Source organism: Panthera tigris, chromosome D4, assembly GCF_018350195.1.
Source record: "Panthera tigris isolate Pti1 chromosome D4, P.tigris_Pti1_mat1.1, whole genome shotgun sequence".
Classification (NCBI taxonomy): Eukaryota; Metazoa; Chordata; class Mammalia; order Carnivora; family Felidae; genus Panthera; species Panthera tigris.
The window spans coordinates 57737562-57758477 of record NC_056672.1 but is presented as its reverse complement, the minus strand read 5'-3'; the positions used below and the strand labels follow the sequence as shown (position 1 = coordinate 57758477).

Here is a 20916-nt window from a genome sequence, read left to right as displayed (position 1 = left end):
AAAAATTAAAAAAAAAATAAATAAAACTGAATCAAAAGGATATGATTTTTCAAAACTGGATCAAATGCTAGATAAATGTCTACACTTTGGTATCTAAAACAAACTGCCAATTTCATATTTTGAAAAAGAAGCTCCTGGGGCACCCAGGTAGCTCAGTCAGTTAAGCATCTGACTTTGGCTCAGGTCATGATTTCACAGTTTGTGAGTTCAAGCCCCATGTTGGGCTCTCTGCTGTCAGCATAGAGCCTGCTTCATATCCTCTGACCCCCTCTCTCTGCCCCTCGCCCCCCTCTCAAAAATAAATAAACATTAAAAATAAATAAATAAAAAGAAGCTCTGGAGGTCCCTGCTACGGTCTTCCCCATCTCAGTAAATGGCAACTCAACATTTTCCAAAAACCTGGAAGCCATCCTTAGCCCTTCTCTTTTGTATCCCACTACATACCCAACCCATTAACAAATCCCACTGGCTCTGTCTTCAAAATACATCAGTCGTTACCTTGAAGGAAAACAGACAGGTATTGACTAGAAATCTGTCTTGATCGGAGCATGGAACATATAGGTGGACGTGTTTGTAAAACTCCATCAAGTGGCGCCTGAGTGGCTCTGTTGGTTAAGCATCCAACTCTGATTTTGGCTCAGGTCATGATGCCACGATTTGTGAGACTGAGTCCCCCAGCACAGAGCCTGCTTGGGATTCTCTCTCTCCCTCTCTTTCTCCCCTCCCCTGTGTGCACACGCACATGGTCTCTCACTCTCTCTCTCTCAAAATAAACAAACATTAAAAAAAAAAACTCCAGGGGCGCCTGGGTGGCTCAGTCGGTTAAGCGTCCGACTTCGGCTCAGGTCACGATCTCGCGGTCCGTGAGTTCGAGCCCCGCGTTGGGCTCTGTGCTGACTGCTCAGAGCCTGGAGCCTGTTTCAGATTCTGTGTCTCCCTCTCTCTCTGACCCTCCCCCGTTCATGCTCTGTTTCTCTCTGTCTCAAAAATAAATAAAGGTTAAAAAAAAAATTAAAAAAAAAAAAAACTCCATCAAGACTAATGCACTTTGCATATTTTACCGTTATACTTCAACAAATTAAAACACATATACGTACAGAATCACACCCCTTTCACTACTTTCACTGCTATCACCCTCATCCAAGTCACCATATTCTCTACCATCACTCACCTGAATTAATGCAATAATCTCTTAACATATCTCTGCTTCTACCCCTGCCTTTCCCAACTAATCTTTTCACAGCCAAGCAGCTAGAGTGACCCTTAAAAACAAAGGTCAGGGGTGCCTGGTTGGCTCAGTTGGTTAAGCGTCTGACTTTGGCTCACGTCATGATCTCACACTCCATGAGTTCGAGCCCTGCATCGGGCTCTGTGCTGATAGCTCAGAGCCTAGAGCCTGCTTTGGCTTCTGTGTCTCCCTCTCTCTCTGCCCCTCCCTCACTCACACTGTCTCTGTCTCAAAAATAAAATTAAAACATAAAAATTTTTTTAAAAAAAGAAAAAAGCAGAAACAAAGGTCAGATAGATCATTCCTTGGCTCAAAACTCTCCAGTGATTTTTATTCTAAATAAAATGACCTACGAGGGCCCTGCTACTATTCTCCTCTCTTGCTCTACTTTTTCTTTCTAAAGTAAGTTGAAGAATTTTAAAACTACACAGGTTAAACTGAAAAGCTCATGACTGCCCAAATGCACTATTATTCTCAAATAGTTGATCTGTCCTCTGCCTCCAGGAAAAAAAAAAAGATTACCTGTCCCAACAGTTTCATATAATTCATAGTATTTGAGAAGTTCATCATAATCTTTCATAGTCCTCCTGGAAGTTTCTACAAAATTACAAAAGGAACCTGTAAGACAGAAATAGTACATGACCAAAAAAGGAACTACTATGAGATTACCTTATAAGTGCAAATATAAATAAGTCTTAGGCATATAAATGATACCAAAAAAAACCTGATTTACTATATGGTAAAAAACAAACAAACAAACAAACAAACAAAAAACCTGGATTCCTATCTCATACCACACATAAAAATCAATTCTAGATCAAGCAAAGACTTATATATGCAAGATAAATTTTAAAAAATTTTTAAAGAATATTGTCATGATTTCAGGACAGAAGAGAATCTTTTAAACAAAGTGTTAATCGTAAAAAAAAATAAATGTTAAAATTAAGAACTTTTGCCCATCTAAAGACATCCTTAAAAAAAAAGAAAATCATAAATGTGAGAAAATATTTGTAACACTTATAAACAATGGGTTTTTATCCAGAACATACTATATACAATATAGAAGGCAACCCAAAAGAAAAAATAAGCAAATGAAATAAAAAGCATTTCATAAAGAAACACAAAGGACCAATAAAAACATGAAAAAACATTCAATTTTATTAGTTATCAGGGAAATGCAAATTAAGATTCCAATGATATACAATTTAAAAAATATATGAGATACATATTTTATTGCTATGCTCAACTTATGTGTGTTACATATACAGTTGATCCTCGAACAATGAAGGGGTAAAGGGCACCAACTCCCTTGCAGAGTTGAAAATCCACATATAACTTTTGACTACCCTAAAACTTAACTACGAACAGCCTACTGTTGACAGGAAGCCCTATCAATAACATAGTTAATTAGCACATATTTTGTATTTCATATGCATTATATACTATACTCTCACAATAAAGTAGGCTAGAAAAAAGAAAATTTATTAAGAAAATCATAAGGGGCATGTGGGTGGCTTAGTCAGTGAAGTGTCCAACTCTTGATTTTGGCTCAGGTCATGATCTCAAGGTTCATGGGATCAAGCCCCATGTGGAGCTCTGTGCTCTGTGTGGAGCACAGAGCCTGCATGAGATTCATTCATTCTCTCTCTCTCTCTCTCTCTCTCTCTCTCTCTCTCTCCCCCACCTCCTGCTCACATGCACTCTCTCTCTCTCAAAATAAATAAATAAACTTAAAAAAAAAAAAAAAGAAAATCATAGGGAAGAGAAAATACATTTACAGTATTGTACCCTATTTACCAAAAAAAATCCATGTATAAGTGGATTCACAAATTTCAAAATCATGTTGTTCAGGGTCAGCTATACTTTCAAGAATGTAACAAAAAATATATAAAAATTAGTTGTAAAAACGTCTTTGGTAGATATTGTTTGATTGATTGGTAGAATTGATTGATTGTTGAAAATAAGGTAGAATTTAAAAAAAAAAAACAAGGACAAGTAGGGCCCTATTGTGTACATGACTGCATAAGGTCACACTCTTATCAGCTTTGTCTTATTTGTGGAAGATATGCTCTTAGTTGGTTTTAACTAGAGATTAGCAGTATCTGACAGAAGTACTACTGCAATCAGACTGTCAACCCTGAATTTTTGTTTATTCATTTATCATACAGATGTGTTTACTGAGCACCTACACTGTGCCAGACCTGCGCTTTGCACTAAGCCTTAAAATGCAGAAGGAAAGAAAGGTGGTTCCTGCCCTCATGAATCTCACATTCTAGTGGAAAAGACAGTAAGCAAATAATTAAAATTTGTCATAAATACTGGGAAAGAAATAAGCAACAATGGTGAGAATGGGTTGCTGAGATGGTAATATTTAAGTCAAGATTCGATTCAAAGGATGAAAAGTGAGAAAAAGAAAATCAGCCCTCAGGCAATCAAATTGGAGGTGGTTAAAATAATAATCCTTTCTTACATTGATTGCTGTTTTCTCATCCATGACATCCTCCCACCTCTTGCTTCCTAAGATACCCACGTGCTGAAATGCCCCAGCTCTTTGACAGTATCCATTCTAAAACGGGTTCTTGCTTCCCTAATCCTTTCTTAAAATCACCACCATAAACTCAGATCCTAGAAGGCCCTTCTCAATCCCTAGTAAGTATGGTTTCTCTTGCTGCAGCAAGCTTACTACACCTAATATTTTTTACTACAGATGTGTTCTTAGTGGTTTTTGGTCGACAGACTTTAACAGGAGTCATTAGCCCAAAAAGAGTGAGAAGATGAGCACTGGGAAAAGAGGGAATTTTAGGTGCAAAGATTCCAGGGGAAAAAAAAAAAAGCTGACATGTACTGAACTGAAACTGCTTTTAGAGGTCCCAGCAAATGGAAATGCAGATTTGGAGCAGGGACAATGGGTTAGCCACATGAAAAAAAAAGAATACTGGATCTCTCTCTCACACCACACACAAAATCAGTTACAGTTAGTATAAAGACTTAAAAGTGAAAGACAAATCTTTAAAATGCAGACAGCTAAGGTCTTGCCCACACCAGACCTATATCTAGGAGTGGGAAAAGGCAGAAAGAAACGGAAAAGTAAGAATTAAAAGAATACCGTTTCATAGAAGCCAAGAAGGAAGAAAAAGGTAAAACAGTAAAAGATAATTTCTAGGAAGCAGATTTCTAAAATTTTCTAAAAGTGCACATTTATATATAGGTCAAGTCCTAGGACATGAGTTTTGGTGTTGCAAAGTGGAGCTTTCATTATGAGTAGACATGGGGTAAAAGATCTCTGAACCTACAGAGAAATGGTTTCTTTAAGGGACTCTCCTTTCCAGAGGGTGGTATGGAAGGACAGGACTAGGGATTTCACCTTGGGAGGAGATGCCCTGACACCCCTTAGAAAGCCAAGCAGGAATCAGAAGGCCCAGGAAAGCAGAGATCACTGAGTCAGGCACAAAGAATGTCCCATCTAGGCCAGCACAGCACACCAGGACTCTAAAGTTCACAAAGGGGTTTGAAGCCAATGCCCAGCTAGAGATGAAATCCTCCCTTTGCCTGGCCTCACCCCTATGCACAAATCTCCCTTGGTGACCTAGCAGTGGAGTAGCTGTGACAGAATAGGGTTCAGGATCCTCAGACCCATTCTCGCTAACATTTCAAAAAATTAAGTGAGTACATGCATATCCAACTGGGACTTGGGAAGCAAGTTCCACCTGGAAACTTCATTACTGCCTCTCAGTAGTGGACACCTGGTATTGGCGCTCATTTCTAGAACCAGATAGTCTCCCTTCACTGACAGGCAGACCTCTAGCAAGCCACCGAAGGCTCAGATTGATGGGTGGCCAGCACCATGTTCACTACCTTCACATTCTCTGTTCTTCATCCTGTCTCACCCAGAGCTGAGTGGCCAGCATGTTACTAAGCCTTAATAATGGTCATGACTTTGGAAGATCTAGAACGCACGTTCAACCTCAGAAGTGTGGTAAGTTTATAAAAGAAAAGGAGAGGGGTGACTGGGTGGCTCATTTGGTTGAGCGTCCAACTTCAGCTCAGGTCATGATCTCCCGGTTGCCAAGTTCGAGCCCCATGTCCCGCATTGGGCTCTGTGCTGACAGCTCAGAGCCTGGAGCCTGCTTTGGATTCTGTGTGTGTCTCTCTCTCTGCCCCTCCCCCGCTCATGCTCGCTTGCTGTCTGTCTCAAAAATAAAATAAACATTAAAAAAAAATTTTAGATGGGGCGCCTGGGTGGCTCAGTCGGTTGGGCGTCCGACTTCAGCTCAGGTCAGGATCTCGCGGTCCGTGAGTTCGAGCCCCGCATCGGGCTCTGGGCTGATGGCTCAAAGCCTGGAGCCTGCTTCCAATTCTGTGTCTCCCTCTCTCTCTGACCCTCCCCCGTTCATGCTCTGTCTCTCTCTGTCTCAAAAATAAAAAAAAAAAAAGTTAAAAAAAAAATTAAAAAAAAAATTTTAGAAAAGGAGGTCCTTAACACAGTGAGGATAGGCATCTTCTTAAATCAAAGTAGAGAAAAAACTGAATGAAATAATCAAAAAAAGCCCAGGAGCCTCAAAGGATATTTTTTCAAAGATCCTTTTAAATCTCCTTTTAAAATGCATAAAGCACTCTGATTCCATGAATCATTTTACTTAGAGATAAAAGATAAATTATGGTCAGTGAGTAAAAAGCCTTCAAAAATTTGGTCAGTGAACAAAACGCTATAGCAGAAGCTCTGGAAAGGAAATTCAAACTCAAGAAAAAACATCAGCCTTAAAAAAAAAAAATAGTTTTAATTTCAATGTCAAAGCTATTATAGCAAGAAAGATAAAGATCATGGGCAAAAGACATTCTGATCCAATAAAGAGTAGCCATTTCCGGGGCGCCTGGGTGGCGCAGTCGGTTAAGCGTCCGACTTCAGCCAGGTCACGATCTCGCGGTCCGTGAGTTCGAGCCCCGCCATCAGGCTCTGGGCTGATGGCTCGGAGCCTGGAGCCTGTTTCCGATTCTGTGTCTCCCTCTCTCTCTGCCCCTCCCCAGTTCATGCTCTGTCTCTCTCTGTCCCAAAAATAAAATAAAAAACGTTGAAAAAAAAAAATTTAAAAAAAAAGAGTAGCCATTTCCTAGGAAGAGACGGCACTGGACCAACTTAATAAGCAGACTGAATTTTTAATCTAGCTGAACCTGCATGAATGGGGTAGGGCAACAGAAGAAGCAGTCAGGCCACAGTAAAGTTGGGGATATACAAAGGAACTTTTTTTTAGTTTATTTATTCATTTTGAGAGAGAGACAGAGAGCACAAGCAGGGGAGGGGCAGAGATTAAGAGAGACAGAATCCCAGCAGGCTCTGCACCATTAGCGGAGAGCCAGGCTCAAACTCACAAACCACAAGATCATGGCCTGAGCTGAGATCAAGAGTCAAAGCCACCCAGGTGCCCCCACAATGGAACAGTTCTTCCACTGGAGTGGCAAGTTACTTCAGGCAAGGAGATATCACAGTGATCATATTTATTCTCACTGGCACCTAAGGCACAGGATAAAATATATCCTTAACAGCAGTACTAATTAAGAAATCTTTTAAAGAGTATTTGTCAGTGGGGCAAAGATGGGAATGAAGTGGAACCACCCCAAAAAGGCAGGAAACATAGGAACTAAGAAATTTCAAAACAGGCAACAACAGCAGTAAAGGTATAGTCAACATAAAAAAATCTTTGGGCTCCTGGGGTGCCTGGACTGGCTCGGTCAGTAAAGCATGCGACTCCTGATCTCACAGTTGTGAATCTGAGCCCCACAGTGGGTGTAGAGATTACTTAAAAATAAAATCTTTTAAAAAAAAAAAGAAAGGAAAGAAAAAGAAAGGAAATCTTTGGGATCTTCATGAGGGAGAGGACAAAGAGCAGATTAGAAATGGGGGAAGGTCAGGTTATAAATCTGTTTACAAAGTTGCCTGCTATAAAAGTAGACAATCAGGTTCATTAGAGAGCAAAGCCCAACTAATACTGGGTATTGAGAACACATGGGTTAAAGAGGAAACACAAAGAGACATTTCAAAGCCTAAAGACAAAGAAATGGAAATGGGCAAAAGCTTCACAAAGTATAAGAATCCTACTTGCCACCACTGCCCATATCTAAATTCCATATAAAGGACTGGGCGATTCCAATTGCCACGCTCAAAAGGAGAAAATCATTTGTATGATGTTGAAAGGCACATCCCCTGATGAGGAATATAAGAATTCACCATTAACTTTTAATAGATTTCTCCCAAGTGAGTTTTGAACTTCCAGGTCATGGCCTCGAGTCAACTAGCAGAGATCAACTTGTGCCAATTTAAGATGGAACCACGCACCTTCTCTTTCTCTTTCCTTTTTATCTACTCCCCCCACCCTCCTATTACACCATGCTTTTGGATGAGTAATACAAACTTGGGCCTAAATTATATCTACTGAATCCAGGGATCATCATTTTGGCTGCTTTTGGAAGAAAACTGGTGTTTGCGTTGCAAACTGCTTTAATGACAACAGATTTTACTTGGTTTTTAAATTTTGTGGATGTGGAGCTGGTTGCAAATATTCTTAAGTGCCCTGTTTATCCTCAAAAGTTTGGAAATATACAACACAAGAAGAACAGGGCTGGAGGAACCCAATTCTGTAGCTGCTTAAAGGAGATGTATGATCAATGTGGAAGGCAGCCTCTCACCTGTGGATAATGAAGAAAACTAGACTCCAATCAGTTACCTGAACGTCCTCTGAGTGTGACTAAATAGAAGAACTGGGGGCATAAGCAATTGGGATGTTGCACTTCCCTGAGGAAACAAGCACTGCTTAGATAATAGGTTTATTATTAAATTTTATAGAAGAGCAACAAATTAGGGGCAATTTCCTACTAATAGTATTATTTGGGCTATGCTATTACTTGCTGGGTAATACGTTTACTTCATCTATGAGCTTGGTAAGATACTGATGCTGAAGATCTTTCAAATGAGAAGTAGAATACCGAATAGCTTATAATGTGGCCTTGTAATTGATACATTTAACATCCTGTCTTGCTCCCTTGCATTGGCTTCTGAGAGCACCAACGAAGAGGCATTCATTCCTAAAGACGTTCAGGGACTCATTTGCCCATCTGGTGGGTCCACAGTAGATACGGAGGAAAGATAGATCCACTGGTGAAACAAGCCCGTGAGGGTATAGTAAAGGAGTTTCTGATTTCTCCCAAACAACATAGTAAACAGAAACCAAAATATGAACAAAAAAGGGAAAACTGGCTTCTAAGCAAAACTCCAGGTACCTCTGAAACCCACCGCCACTTTACCCCGTTTCACCACCAAAGAGAAATACCAAAGGTAAAGCTCAAGTACGATTATTCACCCAAGGTGCTTGCTTGGGACGCTTGCCTCTAGTTGTTTCCCTTTTTCCCACCGGTTTCTTGGTGGTGCTGCTCCTTTTACTGCTTTGGCAGTCAGGGCATAACCCTTTTTGCGCGAGCCTCTTAAGCCACTACTTTGGGAAGGCGAAGGAAGAGGAAGGATTTGGACTCTGAAAAGGGGGTGGTAACACACAACACATTTCCTTTTGAACTGCACTGCCCCAGTAAACTGGGTTGTACGAACAGAATTAATTTGGAACCCTTCCTTCAACTTCTTTTCGCGGAGACAGGGTCACGGAAACGTGGCAGGCATGGAAATTCACAACTCTCGCAGTCTCCTCAGCGGCAAACGCTTTGCCTGCACCTCAGTAACCCTGAGGTAGGTAGGATCATTATCCCCACTCACAAAGGAGAAAACTGGGGCGTCGGAAAGGCTGACTATATCAACCGGGAAGTGGGTTCGCAAGTGAGGTTCCGGGGAAATTCTCCAGTCTCCGGAGAGCCAAGAACAAGCCGGGCTCGCGCCGCCACGCCCCCACGCCGCGCATAGCTCCGACCCTGGCCCTCATCTACGGCGGGAGACACTGACCTGAGGGGCAGAGGGGTGGAGAGCCGGGAGGGCGGGGCCGGGTGGAAGCACACAGGAGGCGGCCAGCCGTCCCGAGCGAAGCAGCGAGCGCCCAGAGCCCCTGGTAAGCTTTGGAATCGTCTGGTTCTGGCCGCTTCCGCCCGCCAAGGAAATCAAAACTCCCGGGCCGGAAGGGGCGGGGCGGGGCGCGGCGGGGGCGCGCGCGGCGCCGGGAGCGGGTGAGGCGGGGACGCGCGGGCGCGCTCTAACCGGGACCGGAAGGGCTGGGCAGGGAACCGGGCGGCCAGTTTTTCTCCGGCTAGGCGAGGCTCTGTGACGTGACGTCTTGGTCTTCAGACGGGGTACGCCTTCACCGGAGGGTATGTAAAGAGTCTGCAGGGGGCGTGGACGTGCAAAGTTTCCACATAATTCTACCTTCTTACGCCCTGCTTCCTAAAATTGATCTGCAGAGAAGTCGCTGGTCTTAATGGTTATCATTTCGTCCTCCCCTTGCCTAGTGGCCCTTCTCTCACCCATCAAATACTAGTATACTCTCACCTCTCCAAATCACACTAAAATGTATTGCCACCAGGTGTAAAACCCTCAGGGGCCAAATTAATTGTCCTTTAAGTTATTATGGGTCCCAAAATCACTAACCCAGCATCACACTGGAAATCTTTCTTAATACAGTTCACTATCTGGTCATTATTTATGTGATTTTCATTGCTGTGTGAATTACAATGGTAATGGTAACTCTATCTGGAAGAAAAAATTAAAAATATAGCCACAGGAAAGAACATTAAGTATAAATTCGCATAGGGATGCCTGGGTGGCTCGGTGGGTTAAGCGTCCGACTTCGGCTCAGGTCATGATCTCACAGTCCGTGAGTTCGAGCCCCGCGTCGGGCTCTGTGCTGATGGCTCAGAGCCTGGAGCCTGTTTCAGATTCTGTGTTTCCCTCTCTCTCTGCCCCTCCCCTGTTCATGCTCTGTCTCTCTCTGTCTCAAAGATAAATAAACGTTAAAAAAAATTAAAAAAAAAAATTCCCATATGCATTTTAAAAAAAAAAAAATTTAATGTTTATTTTTGAGAGAGAGAGAGGACAGAGTGTGAGTGGGGGAGGGGCAGAGAGAGAGGGAGACACAGAATCCAAAGCAGCCTCCAGGCTCAGCTGTCAGCACAGAGCCCAGCGCTGGGCTTGAGCTCGGGAACTGTGAGATCATGACCTGAGCCAAAGTCTGCCGCTTAACTGACTAAGCCACCCAGGTGCCCCTGCATATGTATTTTTAAAATAGACCTGACTTTTAGAGCAGTTTTAGGTTCACAGGAAATTTGAGGGGCTCCTAAACACCTGCTCCCACGCATGCATAGCCACCCCCATTATTAATATCCCTCATCAAATCGCCAAAGTGGTACATTTGTTCCAACTGATGAACCTACATTGACACCCAAAGACCATAGTTCATATCAGGGTTCCCTCTTGGTGTGTACATTTTATGAGTTTAGACAAATGTATAATGACATGTATCCACCATTATAGTATCATACAGAGTAGTTTCACTGCCCTAAAAATTCTCTGCTCTACCTGCCTATATATAATATATATGTGTACAATATACAACATATATTGTATATATGATATATATTATTTTACTTATATTGTATATGCCTATTTTACTTCATTGCGGTAACATATATACAATATATATGTGTACAATATATATAACATATTGTACAATATATGTGTGTGTGTGTGTGTATATATATATATAGTATACATTATATATATCCAGCACTCTATTTTACTTCATTGCAGTAAAACATTATATATAGGAGCGCCTTGGGTGGCTCAGTTGGTTAAGCGTCCGACTTCGGCTCAGGTCACCATCTCCCAGTTTGTGAGTTCCAGCCCCGTGACAGGCTCTGTGCTGACACCTCAAAGCCTGGAGCCTGCTTCAGATTCCGCGTCTCCTCCTCTCTGTGCCCCTCCCATGCTCATGCTCTGTCTCTCTCTGTCTCTCAATAATGAATGTTAAAAATTTTTTTAAATTATGTACATAATATGTAATATATGTATAATTAATATAATTATATACAAATATATATGTGTGTACAATATATATGTGTACAATATATAATTTTTTTAACTTTAATTTTTAAAATTTATATCCAAATTAGTTAGCATATAATGAAACAATGATTTCAGGAGTAGATTCCTTAATGCCCCTTACCCATTTAGCCCATCTCCCCTCCCACAACCCTTCCAGAAACCCTGTTTGTTCTCCATATTTATGAATCTCTTCTGTTTTGTCCCCCTCCCTGTTTTTATATTATTCTTGTTTCCCTTCCCTTATGTTCATCTGTTTTGTCTCTTAAAGTCCTCATATGAGTGAAGTCATATGATTTTTGTCTTTCTCTGACTGACTAATTTCACTTAGCATAATACCTTCTAGTTCCATCCATGTAGTTGCAAATGGCAAGATTTCATTCTTTCTGATTGCCGAGTAATACTCCATTGTATATATACCACATTTTCTTTATCCATTCATCCATCGATGGACATTTGGGCTCTTTACATACTTTGGCTATTGTTGATAGTGCTGCTATAAACATGGGGGTGCATGTGTCCCTTGGAAACAGCACACCTGTATCCCTTGGATAAATGCCTAGTAGTACAATTGCTGGGTCGTAGGGTAGTTCTATTTTTAGTTTTTTGAGGAACCTCAATACTGTTTTCCAGAGTGGCTGCACCAGCTTGCATTCCCACCAACAATGCAAAAGAGATCCTCTTTCTCTGCATCCTCACCAACATCTGTTGTTGCCTGAGTTGTTAATGTTAGCCATTCTGACAGGTGTAAGGTAGTACCTCATTGTGGTTTTGGTTTGTATTTCCCTGATGATGAGTGGTGTTGAGCATTTTTTCATGTGTCAGTTGGCCATCTGGATGTCTTTGGAGAAGTGTCTATTCATGTCTTTTGCCCATTTCTTCACTGGATTATTTGTTTTTTGGGTGTTGAGGTCGATAAGTTCTTTATAGATTTTGGATACTAACCCTTCATCTGATAAGTCATTTGCAAATATCTTCTCCCATTCTGTCGGTTACATTTTAGTTTTCCTGATTGTTTTCTTTGCTGTGCAGAAGCTTTTTATTTTGATAAGGTCCCAGTAGTTCATTTTTGCTTTTGTTTCCCTTGCCTTTGGAGACGTGTTGAGTAATAAGTTGCTGCAGCCAAGATCAAAGAGCTTTTTGCCTGCTTTCTCCTTGAGGATTTTGATGGCTTCCTGTCTTAAATTGAGGTCTTTCATCCATTTTGAGTTTATTTTTGTGTATGGTGTAAGAAAGTGGTCCAGGTTCATTCTTCTGCATGTCGCTGTCCAGTTTTCCCAGCACCACTTGCTGAAGAGACTGTCTTTATTCCATTGGATATTCTTTCCTGCGTTGTCAAAGATTAGTTGGCCATAAGTTTGTGGGTCCATTTCTGGGTTCTCTCTTCTGTTCCATTGATCTGAGTGTCTGTTCTTGTGCCAGTACCATACTGTCTTGATGATTACAGCTTTGCAGTATAGCTTGTAGTCTGGGATTGTGATGCCTTCTGCTTTGGTTTTCTTTTTCAAGGTTGCTTTGGCTATTCGGGGTCTTTTCTGGTTTCATACAAATTTTAGGATTATTTGTTCTAGCTCTGGTGGGTTTTTTTTTTTGCTGGTGTTACTTTGATAGGGATTGCGTTGAATATGTAGATTGCTTTGGGTAGTATTGACATTTTAACAATATTTGTTCTTCCTATCCAGGAGCATGGAATCTTTTTCCATTTCTTTGTGTCTTCTTCAATTTCTTTCATAAGATTTCTATAGTTTTCAGTGTATAGATTTTTCACCTCTTTGGTTAGATTTATTCCTAGGTATTTTATGTTTTTTTTGTGCAACTGTAAATGGGATTGAATCCTTGATTTCTCTTTCTGTCACTTCATTGTTGGCGTATAGGAATGCAACCGATTTCTGTGCATTGATTTTATATCCTGCAACTTTGCTGAATTCATGAATCAGTTCTAGCAGTTTTTTGGTGGAATCTTTTGGGTTTTCCGTATGGAGTATCATGTCATCTGTGAAGAGTGAAAGTTTGATCTCCTCCTGGCCGATTTGGATGCCTTTTATTTCTTTGTGTTGTCTGATTGCAGAGGCTAAGACTTCCAATACTATGTTGAATAACAGTGGTGAGAGTGGACATCCCTGTCTTGTTCCTGACCTTAGGGGGAAAGCTCTCAGGTTTTCCCCATTAAGGATTATATTAGCATTGGGTCGTTCATATATGGCTTTTATGATCTCAAGGTATGATCCTTCTATCCCTACTTTCTTGAGGGTTTTTACCAAGAAGGTTTGCTGTATTTTGTCAAATGCTTTCTCTGTATCTATTGAGAGGATCATATGGTTCTTGTCCCTTCTTTTATTGATGTAATGAATCACATTGTTTTGTGGATATTGAACCAGCCCTGCATCCCAGATATAAATCCCACTTGGTCGTGGTGAATAATTTTTTTAATGTATTGTTGGATCCAGTTGGCTAATGTCTTGTTGAGGATTTTTGCTTCCATGTTCATCAGGGAAATTGATCTATAGTTCTTTTTAGTGGGGTGTCTGTCTGGTTTTGGAATCAAGGTAATGCTGGCTTCATAGAAAGAGTTTGGAAGTTTTCCTTCCATTTCTATTTTTTGGAGCAGCTTCAAGAGAATAGGTGTTAACTCTTCCTTAAATGTTTGGTAGAATTCCCCTGGAAAGCCATCTGGTCCTGGACTCTTGTTTTTTGGCAGATTTTTGATTACTAATTCAATTTCCTTACCGGTTATGAGTGTGTTCAAATTTTCTATTTCTTCCTGTTTCAGTTTTGGTAGTGTATATGTTTCCAGGAATTTGTCCATTTCTTCCAGATTGCCCATTTTATTGGCATGTAATTGCTCGTAATATTCTCTTGTTATTGTTATTTCTGTTGTGTTGGTTGTGATCTCTCCTCTTTCATTCTTGATTTTACTTATTTGGGTCCTTTCCTTTTTCTTCTTGATCAAACTGGCTAGTGGTTTATCAATTTTGTTAATTCTTTCAAAGAACCATCTTCTGGTTTCATTGATCTGTTCTGGTTTTTTTTGGTTTCGATAGCATTAATTTCTGCTCTAATCTTTATTATTTCCTATCTTCTGCTGGTTTTGGGTTTTATTTGCTGTTCTTTTCCCAGCTCCTTAAGGCATAAGGTTAGGTTCTGTATCTGTGATCTTTCTTCCTTCTTTAGGAAGGCCTGGATTGCTATATACTTTCCTCTTATGACTGCCTTTGCTGGATCCCAGAGGTTTGGGGTTGTGGTGCTATTATTTTCAATGACTTCCATATACTTTTTAATTTCTTCTTTAACTTCTTGGTTAGCCCATTCATTCTTTAGTAGGATGTTCTTTAGTCTCCAAGTATTTGTTACCTTTCCAAATTTTTTTTTATGGTTGATTTCGAGTTTCATAGCATTGTGGTCTGAAAATATGCACAGTATGATCTCGATCTTTTTGTACTTACTTAGGGCTGATTTGTGTCCCAGTATATGGTCTGTTCTGGAGAACGTTCCATGTGCACTGGAGAAGAATGTATATTCCCCTGCTTTAGGATGAAATGTTCTGAATATATCTGTTAAGTTCATCTGGTCCAATGTGTCATTCAAAGCCATTGTTTCCTTGTTGATGTTTTGATTAGATGATCTGTCCATTGCTGTGAGTGGGGTGTTGAAGTCTCCTACTATTATGGTATTACTATCGATGAGTTTCTTTATGTTTGTGATTAATTGATTTATATATTTGGGTCCGTCCACATTTGGCGCATAAATGTTTACAATTGTTATGTCTTCTTGGCTATAGACCCCTTGATTATAATGCCCTTCTGCATCTCTTGATACAGGCTTTATTTTAAACTCTAGATTGTCTGATATAAGTATGGCTACTCTGGCTTTCTTGTGTTGACCATTAGCATGATAGATGGTTCTCCATCCCCTTATTTTCAATCTGTAGGTGTCTTTAGGTCTAAAGTGGGTCTCTTGTAAATAGCATATAGATGGATCTTGTTTTCTTATCCATTCTGTTACCCTATGTCTTTTGATTGGAGCATTGAGTCCACTGATGTTTAGAGTGAGTACTGAAAGATATGAACTTATTGCCAGTATGATGCTTGTAGAGTTGGAGTTTCTGGTGGTGTTCTTTGGTCCTTTCTAATCTTTTGTTGCTTTTGGTATTTATTTATTTATATATATATTTTTTTCATCTTTTCTCCCCTCAGAGAGTCCCCCTTAAAATTTCTTGCAGGGCTGGTTTAGTGGTCACAAACTCCTTTAATTTTTGTTTGTCTGGGAAACTTTTTATCTCTCCTATTTTGAATGACAGCCTTGCCAGATAAAGAATTCTTGGCTGCACATTTTTCCGATTCAGCACATTGAATATATCCTGCCACTCCTTTCTGGCCTGCCAAGTTTCTGTGGATAGGTTTGCTGCAAACCTGATCTGTCTTCCCTTGTAGGTTAAGGACTTTTTTTCCCTTGCTGCTTTCATGATTCTCTCCTTGCCTGAGTATTTTGTGAATTTGACTATGATATGCCTTGTTGATGGTCGGTTTTTGTTGCATCCAATGGGGGTCCTCTGTGCTTCCTGGATTTTGATGTCTTTGTCTTCCCACAGGTTAGGAAGGTTTTCCGCTATGATTTGCTCACATAACCCTTCTACCCCTATTATTCTCTCTTCCTCCTCTGGGACCCCTAGGATTCTGATGTTGTTCCTTTTTTGATGAGTCACTGATTTCTCTAATTCTTAAATCATGCTCTTTTGCCTTAGTCTCCCTCTTTTTTCCTGCTTCATTATTCTCTATAAGTTTGTCCTCTATATCACTGATTCTCTGTTCTGCCTTGTCCATCCTTGCTGCCACCGCATCCATCCATGATTGCAGCTCAGTTATAGCATTTTTAATTTCCTTCTGGCTATTTTTTACTTCTTTTATCTCTGCAGAAAGGGATTCTAATCTATTTTTGACTTCAGCTAGTATTCTTATTATCATGATTCTAAATTCTGGTTCAGACATCTTGCTTGTATCTGTGTTGGTTAAATCCCTGGCTGTCATTTCTTCGTGCTCTTTCTTTTAGGGTGAATTCCTTCGTTTCGTCATTTTGAAGGGAGAAAAGGAATTAACGAGGTAGAAAAATTGAAATTAAAAAAATTAAAATTAAAAAATATTAAAAATTAAAAACACATACACAAAAATCGAATAGATGATGCTAGATCCTAGGTGTGTTTTGGTCTGGGTGTTGAAAGTGGTTTGACAGATTAGAGAAACGAAAAAAAAAAAAGGGAGGGGTAGAACAAAAAAAAGGAAATCATTTAAGAATTTGAAAAAATGAATACACTAAAGTAGACTAAAATGGATGATGTGGATAAAATAGAATTTGAAAAAATATACACAAAAGTAGAGAATATAGTAGAAAAAATTAAAGAAAAATATTTTTAATAAAAATTAAAAAGAAATATGAATTTTTTCATTTTCTGTATTTAAGAAGAAAGAAAAGAAACGAAAAAGAAAAAAGATAAAAAAAGAAAAGAAAAAAAAGAAATCGTTTGAAAATTTGAAAAAGTGAATACACTGTAGTAGACTGAAATAAAATGATGGGAGTAAGAATTTGAAAAAAATTTACATAAAAGCAAAAAATATAGTAATAAAAATTAAATACAATTTTTAAAAAAGAAATTGAAAGTAAAAATGAAATTTTTCTCTTTCTGCATTCAAGAAAAAGAAAAGAAATGAAAAAGAGAAAAAGAAAAAGAAAAAACAGGAAATTTTTTGAAAATTTGAAAAGGTGAGTACACTGAAGTAGACTAAAATAAAATGATGGAAGTAGAATTTGAAGAAATTTACACAAAAGTAAAAAATATAATAATAAAAATTAAAGACAGATATTTTTAATAAAAATTAAAAATATTGAGTTTTTTCTCTTTCTGTATTCAAGAAAAAGAATTGTAAAAGAGAAAAAGGAAAAAGAAAAAAAAAAGAAAAAAAATTGAATAGATGAATCTGCTAACAGATTGAAGTAGGACTGAAATTGCTTCGTTTTCCCTAGAGGTCAATCCATGTAGCTCTTTATAGTCCATAAATTAATCCGGCGGTGAGGTTTGTGTTCTTGAAGAGCGAAGTTGGCCCGGTTGGGTGGGGCTCAGTGTAACTGCTCTGTTGTCCACTAGATGGCGCTGCTAGCCTACTGGGGTGGATTGTTGCGGTGCCCATAGGTGCGCATGCACAAGAATGGTGAAAATGGCGCCACCCAGCTACCCAGTCTGTTCTCCCGGATCAGCAGTCGCACACTGGTCCTTCGTCTTCAGCTCTCATCCATTCCCCGCTTTTCCACTCTCTGTGACCAGGCCCCAGGCAGTACTTCTCTCCCAAGTTTTGTCTCAGATGCGGCTGTTTTCCCCAGCCCCTTACTTCAGAAGGACTGCAGTTTGACCCGTTCCGCACCCCCTGCAGGAGGGTCTCACCAAGCAATGGCCGAATGAGCAATGGCTGAATGTCAGCTGGAACGCCCGCTGGACCATGCTGTTGCCGGTGCCCTGAGACTGCGGCCAGGTGCCAGCCCACCCCCAAAAAAGATCACGAGACAGTGTAGCATCAGCGTTTCAGGGATTATGGAAAATCGCAACACACATCTGGCACCAGGCTTCACCGTCAACGACCTTGCCCCAGCACCAGCGAATGTGGCTGCCTTCTGGGGTCTGCTGGGACCAGGTGGCTTCAATAGTCTCTACCAAATGTCCTTCCAGAAGTGGAACTGCTTTTCCTCGTGTGGCCTGAGAACCTCCCGGACCCCACTCTGTTCCTGGATATTCGTCCTTCCCACCAGAGCACCTCCAGGTATCGAGCTGCAGAGTTGCAGCCTTTGCGCTCCCCTTGTTTACAGTCTTAATGGAATTTAAACCCTCTCCTTTCTCCTTTCTCCTTTCTCCCTTTTTAGTTTAGTCCCTGTGGCTGTTTCCAATTTTCCACTTTCTCTCCAGCTGCTTTTGGGGAGGGGTGCTTTTCCCGTATGCTTCCCCCCTCCCCAGTCTCTGTCCTCTCTCTGCCCGCAAAAGGGGTTCCCTATGTTTCGTGGCTTCTTGCTCCCCAAGTTCAGTTCTTCTTGCTCCCCAAGTTCAGCTCTTTGTGTTGCATACCTGCTGAGTTCTGTGGTTCATATTGTACAGATTGTTGTGTTAATCTTCCAATCAGTTTTCTAGGTGTGTAGGATGGTTTAGTGTTGGTCTGGCTGTATTTCATGGACGCGAGACACACAAAAAGCTTCCGTGCTGTTCCCCCATCTTGGCTCCTCTCTATGTGTACAATATATAATATATAATATACAATATTAATATATAACATTAAGATATTATATATAATATATTGTACACACATGTATTTACATATAATTATATTAATTATATACATATATATTGTACATATATAATTTTTTACTGCAATGAAGTAAAATAGGGTGCTGGATAAAAGGTTTTCAAGCAGAAAAAATTACATTAAGATAGAATATAAATATGAGTCAGGAGGGGAGAAAAAAGGAGAAATGAAGAAGTGTTAAAAAGAAGCTGTGGGGGTGCCTGGGTGGCTCAGTTGGTTGAGTGTTGGACTCTTGATTTCGGCTCAGGTCACAATCTCACAGTTGGTGAAATCAAGCCCGGTATGGCTCTGTGCTGTCATCACAGAGCCTGCTTGGAATTCTGTCTCCCTCTCTCTCTCCCTTACTCCCTCTTGTGTGCTCACTTGCTCTCTCTCTCTCTCAAAATAATAAACATTAAAAAAGAAGAAGAAGAAAAAGAAGCTGTGTATTTTTATTTGTGTAACTTTTTAATGGATGATGGTGGATATCAAATCACTCAGTATTTCCAGTCCAGTGGAAGTGGATGTTTAAAGGAGTGATGTTACAGCTTTATTCTAAAATGTACATAATAATCCAGCTTTTTAAAGAAATATTTATAATAATCCAAAAATTACATCCTTTGACCATTCAAAATTAGGAGAAAATTTAGATGTCTACTTTTTCAAAATTATTTTGAGTATACATATTTTAAAGAGTTTGGATATTACTGAATTAAGGAGAGTAATTATGCCACAAGGCAAAACAGTTCAGTACAAGGAGGCAGGGCTCTGAGTTGCGAGGCCTGAAGGAAGTGGCTGATCCTCTGCGGGCCTATTTCCTCATATGATTAAGAAAGAGGTCGGATTACGATTGTGCCGCTCCCTGTTTCATGAGTCACTTAACTGGGTGGGTCTGGCCATTTGGGATGTAACGTCTCTACCAGTAATTACACCATTAGCAGCAATAATAAAATCCACTATGATTTTTTTGAGCAGATAATGTGCACTTACATACATCATCTCTAAACCAAATGTCTGCCCCTCTCACTCAGGGTAATATGTGCTATTCATTCTTCCATCAGTCACCAGTGCCTACCCTATGCCAGACCCTCTGTTCAGGGCAATGCCAGAGAAAGGAAAAAAGAGATGTGGCTTCTGTAGCTCACAGACAGAAGAGCCAGATTCAAATTCATAGACAACCAACTCTAATAAAGGGCCACACAAAAGTACTAAGTATCAGTGCACACAGCCATGCTGATTTGAGCTCAAAGAGGAGAACAATAATTTCTGACCAGGGGAATGAAATATTTTGTACTGGAGTTAGGCCTTGAGAAAAGAAAAAAAAAAAAAATCTGACAAGGGAAGAACATTCCCCAGACAGCAGGGCAAGGTATGTATCCAGAAGCACAGAGGCAAGAAAATACAAGTCTCTTCAGAGAAAGGCAGAACACGGGGTTGGGTAGAACACAGGGAACAGGGGGTGTGGCAAGAAAGGAAGAGCAGGTAAGCAGAGACTCACCTTGAAGGGCCTTGTGTGCCAGGCTAGAGTTGGGTGGGGTGCTGACCAGGAGAGGGAGATGAGCAGATGTGCATTTCAGAGAAAGACCAAGCAGCCACTCCACCAGCATAGGAGAATCCAGGCTTGGCAAAGCAGGGTAGGAACTGTGCTTCTGTGGTGGCAGAATGGATGCCTGGATGTCAGCACTGCATGTGGCTAAGTCATCAGTGGGGACGGGGAAGCAAAGGCTTCAGTCCTTCATAGCAATGCTGCTTTCATGACTAAGCCCAGGTTAGACGACCTCAAGCTAAAAAACATTCCTGTATCCCATCCAAGAGAAATTGGGAAGCCACACAAAATTAAGTTTTGGCCCATAGTCCTGCTAGAAAAGGAGATAGCTCTAAAAAAACCTATTAAAATACCTTAGAAATTTGATTTTGAAAACTACTTTGGGAATTTATTAAATTTCCTAATTTTGATCATGAAACTGGTTATGTAAAAGAATGTCCCTGTTCTTGGAAAAGCAGAGAGAGAGAGAATGACGATGATGATGATGATGATGATGGTGATGATGATGATAGGGCAAAATGGGGAATTAGTGAATCTGGGTAAAAGGTGTGTGGGAGTTCCTTGTTCTGTTCTATTCTTGCAACTTTCCAATAAGTTTGCAATTGTATCAAAATACAAAGTAAGCAAACAATATCAGGAATATATTTCTTTAATTCTGTTTATTCCTTAGCCTCTTAGCACCTACCACAGGATCTTAACATTACCTTAAACAATGGTTTATCTCTTAAGCTTCCATTCTCTGCAGACACTGTTCTGGGGGTTGTATATACGTTATTTCTAATCCTGCAGAGCAGATATTCCT

At 40.2% G+C, this 20916-nt stretch overlaps 1 protein-coding gene and 1 long non-coding RNA gene across 11 annotated transcripts in view; one reads left to right on the top strand and one right to left on the bottom strand.

Moving 5' to 3' along the window:
* The window catches only part of MELK (maternal embryonic leucine zipper kinase), a 129394-nt gene extending 120017 nt beyond the window's left edge, over positions 1 to 9377 (bottom strand). For 3 of the 8 annotated variants that reach the window (XR_006210534.1, XM_042964414.1, XM_042964415.1), the window contains exons 1-2: positions 9168 to 9376; positions 1751 to 1846 (exon numbers count right to left, since the gene is read on the bottom strand). Coding sequence is in view for 7 of the 8 variants with exons in the window: in XM_042964414.1 (XP_042820348.1) it covers positions 1751 to 1808 (58 nt within the window). In the remaining variant the exon portion in view is untranslated. Of the gene's footprint in view, positions 1 to 1750; positions 1847 to 9167 lie in introns of all 8 variants that reach the window. The other 5 variants (XM_042964418.1, XM_042964417.1, XM_042964416.1 and 2 more) reach the window with 3 other exon arrangements.
* A 51-nt stretch (positions 9378 to 9428) lies between these two features.
* LOC102961225 overlaps positions 9429 to 20916 on the top strand; it is a 52191-nt gene continuing 40703 nt past the window's right edge. For all 3 annotated transcript variants that reach the window (XR_006210684.1, XR_006210683.1, XR_006210682.1), the window contains exon 1: positions 9429 to 9526. This is a non-coding gene — a long non-coding RNA (uncharacterized LOC102961225). The remainder of the gene's footprint in view (positions 9527 to 20916) is intronic.